An 8,336-nucleotide genomic window follows, 5' to 3' on the forward strand; every position below is an offset into this window, starting at 1 on the left:
AAATAATATCAATTACTTAACATTAAAATTAATAAAGTTTTTCAAAAAGGACTTTTATTAATGTTTAGTAATACATATTTTTATAAAATTCTTTATTTTTTCTTAAAATTAGTGGCTAATATAATGCTATAGTCTAATTACAATGCACAGAATATTTAAAAATCACATAAAATCTTACACTTTTCTTTGCATTTTTACAATATTTTAAATAAGAAATAATTTAAAAATTACATTATTATTTTCTTATCTTTATATTTAATAAAATATATAAAATAAAACCGAATAAATTATTAATTATTTGCAGAGTTTAATCATGTTAACATCTCATAATTAATTTAAATTTGATTGTAAAATAATACAACATTCTTAAAGAATCATAGAAATTTAACACATTAGTAATTTAAAACGTTAAATGAATTATATAACACCGTTCAAAAATTAATTGATGGAAAATAAAGTTATAAATTCAATACAATTTTAAAAGAAAGAAAATATAAAATAATGAAAATAGATTATAATAAATTTATCAAACTTACCTTAAGTAATTTATATTTTTTTTAAATATAATTTTCCAAATAATTTAAGAAGAATGATATAAAATGTAGAATAAATTATAAATTTAACAGGATGAGAATTTATAAAAATCCATTTTAAAGTAAATAATAATTATGATTTAAAAAGTTATAATGTTTTTATTCATCAGGATGTGTCAATAAACAGATTTTAACGATGATTTTTTAACTGGTTTAAGGCGATCATTTCAGGAATTAACTTACAATTACCACAATTAGTTTAAAATGAAAATTTTTAAAGGAAATCGTTTTAAAAAAACCCCATTGTCATGATATATTTTTAGCTACTCGTATCATAAATTTAGGATAAGAAATTTCCCTCTGGGCCTCAATGCATTACTATACACACCTTACAAGTCACCGTATCTTTGAACGTGCGATACATGTAAAACAATCCAAAAAATGTTATTATAATCCACAGTTTAATATTTAAAAATATAGATTATATTTAAATTGATCGCATTTATTATAAATAATTATCTTTAAAAGAAAAAAAAAATTTAAAGAAATTCAAATTTTCATGTCTCATCCAATTAATGGGTTAAAAATCTTAAGTTTAAAAAATTATTTTGGGGAAAAAATAGATAACGTATATTTTATTTTAAACTTATTATTATTTATTATTAAAGGTAACTTATTTGTTTGATAAAATAATTATATTTTTCGGATTCTTTTCTTTGTTTAAAATATTTTTTTCTTCTATCAATCCTGATGACCTTAAATGAACTTTAGTAAATTTTTTGAAATTGTCACTAGAGGGAGCCACTTAGCCTCCTACAAGAGGTTTATACCCTATATCTTGAAGATTGACAGTTGAATGTGACCAGTTGGTCATGGCTCGTTCTTTGATCCTGTTCATCTTACTTGCGGCAATTGTAATTGCCGTCGTTTCCTGCAAAGAGGTGAGCTGGAAAATTATTGAATTATTTTTAAAAAAATAAGTAAATTTTATGTTTATTTTAAATTTTTTTCAAATATTTTTTTTCAATTTATCAATAATTATAAATATATATACTTTATATGTTTTTCTTAAGTGCATCTTTTAATTGATCTTCTATACAGCATCTCGTTAAATTGATTACTCTCATCTTTTTTAAAAAAATAATTTTTAAAAAGTTATAGCATTTTATAAATTTTTTAAATCATTTTTTTAAATATTATAAGTGAAATAATTTGCCACAAAATAAAAAAATAATAATAAAAATCTGGTTAGAAGGACGTTAGAAAAAATTGCGATTAATTGATCTTCCATGTTGGATTGACTAACATGAATTGCTCGTATTTACTCGGGAGGAATTGTAAGCTATAAAAACTTTTCTTAATAGCTACCTGCACTTGGAAGTTGCTAAGTTTTAGTCGTAAATGTTCTCGTAAACGCGTTTAAAATAGCCTATTTATATGATACAATTTTACTAAATATGTTTTAAAGAACATTATATAAATAAACAAATATTGTATTTTATAAACATAATTCGCCTTTAAAAGTAATTCTAATACTTAATCGATCATTAAGAAAAATCGATAAATCGATAAAACTGATTTACAATCTCGAGATTGATCACCGAAGCAATTTATCTTTACGTGTTGCATTTAAAAATGGCATTAAGAAAGTAATTTAAAGAATTTTTTTTTAGCATTTTTGTATACTTTAATAATTTAAATTATTTTTTTTAAATCGTTAGAGAACAAAAATATAATTTTCGCATGGAATAATTAATAAAATGCCAATATTTTTATAAAAGTAATTAATAAATAACACAATAAAAATACTAAATCGTTTAAAATTAAATTCGTTCCTAATTATAATTAATTTTATGATATAAGAATAATTTATTTTACTCATTAAAATTTTATTAAGAATTTTAAAATATTTTTAAACAATTCTTGCAATATGTTTTTAATCTTATTATTATCATTGTTTTTATTTTTACTTTACTCGAGTTTCTAGAATTATTTTTTTCTTTCTTTTCGTATCTTTTAATGCGGGAGCTACTTTGAACATTTTTTTTTCTAACGTAATGAATAGAAGAACATTTTCATCGATTTTTTTCTGTTTTAGCTCCTTACAGAATAAAATAAATTCTCAAGTAAAAAAAAAATTATTTGTAATTTTTTCTACTAATCTTCAAAACTAATTCTGAAAAGTTTTAAAAGATGCATAACGTTTTATTCCTTTTAAATTAACCGGAAACACCTAAAAGCTAATCTCTTAGCATACTGAATATATAATTTTAAAAAAGGCATATCTAATGCTTAAAAACTAATTATCTTCCAAGAGCATGTGTTAGATCTATTTGGTACAAAGAATGAACTATTCAGGCAAACAAACCTTTGACTTATTCATGTCAGAATGAATTGCACCCCAGGCACTTCCTCTCCTTATTTTATAGATAATGAGCAATAAGAAAATTGACATAAAAAGTATATACTGTATATATGTTAATTTTAACCTAAAAAAACATTTTCAAATATTAAAAGATTAATCCAATTTCCATTAAAAAATATTTAAAAATGTTTAATCTTTTCAACTAGTTAAATGCTATGTTAAATGTATTAAGTCATGAACGTTTTCTGCATAAAAAGTCTATAAAGTTGTTTAATTTTGCATTTTTTTTTCTTGTTTGTTTTTTTAAACTAGAAATGTTAGCATTAAATGCAAGAAATCAATCCAAGTCAGATAGTTAATCAAGGCAATCAGACAAAGTCGTTTGTCTTTCGAGTTGATTGGATTTGGCAAATGCTATTTCCACTAGAGAAACAACCAATAAATTTAATTCTTTTGCATGGTTGCTATTCATCTTAACAAGCAAAAAAACATCGCCTCCAAAATATCGAACTTATCCTTCTCTCTCTCTCTTCTCTCTGTCTCTCTCTATAAAAAACTCCACTAAATAACGCATATTGTTTAGTGCATTTTGTTACAGAATAGCATCTTATCATTCTATGTAGCAGACACTATTGCCTTCTGGCTAATATCCCAGACAATCGGCTTCATTGATGAACCGGTTCTGAAGCAGAAGGATGTGAATGGAATGGTTGCAGGTGCAGAACTTGTTCTCTCATAAAGTAGGACAAACTAAAGACAAATTCTTTTTTAAACGGAAGTTGTTACTTTGCTTCGTTATAATATTATAAAACACTACTATTCTTCTAGAATAAACCCTTTATTATTATTATTATTATCTTTATACAATCTTCTTGTGAATAATAATGGTTTTATTGAACAGATGTTGCCGAAAGAAGATGTTTTTCATAAGCGATTTTATTATCAAAATCTAAACAAATTTAATCACTTAAACATTTAATTGAACCCAAAAAATTTTATTTAATGTTTAATAATATTTTAGAATTAATTTTATTTGTAAAGAAGCTGATAAGTAGACTACATTTATATCCATTTTAATTATAAAACATCTATAGAAGTCTGCATGTTAGATTAAATTTTGTGATAAATGATAGTTCGACCTCTTGTTAGATATCTGTTAATTTAGAAGGTCTCTTTTTTATTCTCTTTTTAAATATCAGCACTCTTTCGACACAATTGAAGTGTAATATCTTCTTACTAGGAACTGTTTGTTAGAAGAGATAAAATATTTCCTCGGGTGGAATAATAGAAAAAGATCTAGAAAAGAAAAGAACGTCTAGATTTAACTGGAAAGTTTCCGGAAATAGAAAGCTCCATCGTATTATTTATCGCGGAAACAATCCGGAAAATTGCCTTATTTCTCTTCTATCAGTTGACTATTCTTTCGGAAAACAACCCTCATGAAAAAAACCGTATTTATATTATTTATTATTAATTTTCTATTTATAAATTGTAAAAGTTTAAGACGATGTTGAATAACTATGGCGAGAATGAAAATAAATTTAAAAATTATCGTAAAATTTAAAAAATTACTATAAATGTGTGATTGGTTATTTTGGAATGAAATTTAACCAATAAATTAATTTGAAGAAAATTGTAATTAACATTAACCAATCAATCAATCATTAGAAAAACACGATTGAATGATTGGTTAATGTTAATTAAATATTTTGAAGTAACAACCAATAAGCTTATTTAATTAAGCTTTTAAAATTTGATTGGATGCATTTTTTGAATTATTTCAAAAAAATATGATTTTATTGGTTAAACCGTACAGAATTGCTGTAACAATAACAGGTGTTTTAAATGAAACTTTTTATGTTTATGATATAAAATATAATAATAAAAAATTTAAAACGGTTATAAAAATAAAATATTTAATTTTATAATATTAGGCCAATATTATTAAATATTTTTTTTATCTCGTTTGATATATAAAATATAAAATGTATTAAAATAACCGTTGTACTACACAAAATAAATAATCACTGATTAATACAGTATAAATTAAAAAAATATAATAAAATTTATCTTATAAAATATTAATAAATTTAAATATTAATTTTTCAGATAAAAAGAAACAAACATAAAACAAAAGCATCAATAAGAGCTGGTTTGATTGAAAAAAGCGAAAGTAAACACATTCATCAACAGGTAAAAATATTTAATTTATGTTTAGATTTTCTATATTAAAAATGTTATATGTTAAATATTTTATTTATTTATTTATTTAGAAGTTAAAACATGAAAATTTTATGAAACATAAATCAGAAAAACATCAGAGGAAGCAGGATACTAACAAACGCAATCATCCCTTATATCACAGTAAGTAAATCAGAGGAGCAGGATACTAGCAGACAATCTCATCCGGTTTTTCTAGTTTGTTTTTTTAATGCCTGCATATAAATTTTTTTTTATAAATTCCTTTTTTTTTTATTTTTAGTGGCGAAACAATCCATAAGAGAAGATATCGAAGATATTGCAGGGCAATATAAACCAATGCATACTTTCTTGAGATCTTTACCTACGAGGAAACAACCGAGACGTAAATATGAGAATAGAAAAGTTAAAAAAGTGCAGAAAAAGAAAAGACAACAAAATAAAAGAAAAATTGAGTGGTAGTCGCATTTATAAGAGTTAAGGTTATGGTGTATAATATCAAAAAAAAAAAAAAAAAAATTTAAAAATCATACGCATATTTTCATCATTAGTTAATTCTGTATTACGTAAACGGCAATTTATATAATGTTCATTATTTTCACATAATTAAATATTTAAGCTATAGATTATATTAACAGTAGGTTATTCGGCAATTTAACTGTTTATTTGTTTTGTCGTTCATATTTTTAAAAAAATTCATATATAATCTTAAAACGAATTTCTGTTTCGTGTACTGTAGTACGAATAGTATCTCTTTAGTGATTTCTGTAAAAATATTTACTATATAAATACCTTGTAGGTAGCATTTTTGTTCTTTTTTTTAAATAAAAATTTAAATGTTTTTAAAGTTTATAAATTTATTAAAATACAATATAAAGGTTTTTTTCATCTATTATCCTATCTTAAATAATTTCAAGTAATTCGTATTGTTCTTATGAATTAAACTCTTAAATAAATATATTAATTGAATTTATGATGAGAATTCTGTATACATATATCAATTAATAAACCTTAATATTATAAATTAATGAATAATTAATTATATAAATGTTCTATAAATTTAATAAAAGATAGTTGTTAAATTATAAATGTCGTTATATCTTGAAATGATTGTTATATTGACATTTTTTCTTTTTCTTATTAACAAAATTGATTTTCTGAAATAAAAATAAATAAAATTAATTTAAACGTGTTAAATATTGAATTTAAAATAATTAAGGCGTAAAAACATTACAATTTTATTAAATTATCTTATTTCACGAGATAACAAATACATATAAATGTAATTTAATTGAAATAACGTCTTAAGAAATAAAATTATTTTTAAATTAAATTTACATTCAATTTCTATATTATTGTATTACATATTCTGATTTATAAAATAACATTCATTACAATAATTATCAAAAACTTGTTGAAAATAAAACTCCTGTTTAAAACAAAATTATTAAAGCTCATTAATAAATCCTTGTTAAGTAAATGTTAATTTTTTATATTTAAAGATCATTTATCTAATTCTTTAATTATAGTTTAACGTGTCAAACGTATGTTGCAAAGTAATCTGTATCCACATACATTCAAGATAAACTGTAAATGAATAAAATTTCAAATTAAAGAGATGAATATGCAAACAAAACATTATTTACGTTCTAAATCATGAATAATAGCGTTTTTATTCAGACACGAATTTACGATAAGTTATTATTTATACTGTTATTTACACGTTTACTTGTTGGATAAAGCATTTTTCAGTGGAAATAACCAGGAAAACATAAATTGGAAAAAATAACGATACTTCTATCATTTTTCATTTCTCGAAAATATCATTATTACAACAATATAACACCAGTCAGTTGTCAATATGACATTTGAATATCTAACCATTGTTCTAACAAATATCGTTAAAATATATATATTTTTAAAGTGTTTTTAATTTATTTTTTAAATTTTAATTTATATATTTTTAGTTCCGCTTGCTTAAACAACAATAATTACTAATGAAAATTGTCTAGTATGAAGCAAATATTGATTTAACTTTTAAGTCCGTAAATTTCAAATTTTTGCAAATTAATATTTATTTTAAATGTTAAACAAAACATATTTTCGCCTAAATATTCCTTATAAATATGCAATTACTTTATATTATTTAAGTAGGAATTATTTAATTAATTTATTCGTTAATTATAGGCCTATATTATTTTAAAAATTAATCTCACGTGCTTCTTTCTGCTTTTTCTCTCGTCCCTTTGTTTAATTAAATGAAATTATTAATGAAAGTACATAATATATTTACAAATTAATAGAATACATGAATATTTTAAACTATAAATTGTGTAAATTAGTTAATTCTTATAAACTAATTTAGTAAAATATAGAAGACAAACTACATAATGTACTGTACACTTATTAAAGTATAGGCTATTATTTTGAGTTAGGAATATCTTAAATATAAAATATAATGAAGTGATACATGAAAAAATCTGTAAATATTTATTTAACCGAAAAAATATTAATTAATATTATAATAAAGAATAAGAAAACAAAAATACTATCTACTTTTCAACTGTTCCTTAATTAAGTTATGATTAGAACATTGAAACTAATTAATTTGTATTTTTATAATCCTAGACAAAAATATGTCAACTTTCAATCGATATTTAAATATGAATATTGCGTATTACAAAAGATTTCTATCTGTAACACATGGTTTCTTTCCCGCGTATAAGTGTGATACGCGTACCCCAGAGGCACGCGAAAGTTCTTCATGGGTATAACAAAAGGTAATTTTAGGATCTGTACTATACTGCACTGTACAATAAGTACAGTACCACTGACACAGAATCATTATTAAGAAAATAATACTGTAGTAACGAATTATTTTAAATGCATATATTTCTCAATAAATTATAAATTTCGTATAAATTTTCCTAGTTTATAAAGTTGTGATAAGTGCTGCATTTGGATAGTTCGCAAAAGATATTTTTAGAGAAGGGAGTACTGGTTACTTACAAAAATTTAAAAAGGGGAATACTCTAATACAATAACTTTCTTATCTTTCACACTCCTTTGTTACAGTGAATGAATTTCATGTTTTCTTTTTGACGTGTATTTACGCAAAATTCAAATTAACCAATGAGAGTATAAAAAAGGTACAAAAATTGATCACGTGACGGAGTTTAAACTTATTTTAAAGCACTTAAATTGCTTAAAACTTTTGAGTAAGTTTGAATATTATTTTA

General features: G+C 22.6%; 1 protein-coding gene across 1 annotated transcript; it reads left to right on the forward strand.

The window, feature by feature from the left end:
• Positions 1–1,390: 1,390 nt before the first annotated feature.
• On the forward strand, positions 1,391–5,767 carry LOC136973833 (uncharacterized). The gene is made up of 4 exons (XM_067268614.1): positions 1,391–1,474; positions 5,008–5,091; positions 5,172–5,262; positions 5,381–5,767. The coding sequence occupies exons 1-4, from the start codon at positions 1,406–1,408 to the stop codon at positions 5,557–5,559; spliced, it is 423 nt and encodes a 140-aa protein (XP_067124715.1). The 5' UTR covers positions 1,391–1,405; the 3' UTR covers positions 5,560–5,767.
• Positions 5,768–8,336: the final 2,569 nt, after the last annotated feature.

This window comes from Centruroides vittatus, unplaced genomic scaffold, assembly GCF_030686945.1.
Source record: "Centruroides vittatus isolate TY-2023 unplaced genomic scaffold, ASM3068694v2 contig_329, whole genome shotgun sequence".
In the NCBI taxonomy this organism is placed as follows: Eukaryota; Metazoa; Arthropoda; class Arachnida; order Scorpiones; family Buthidae; genus Centruroides; species Centruroides vittatus.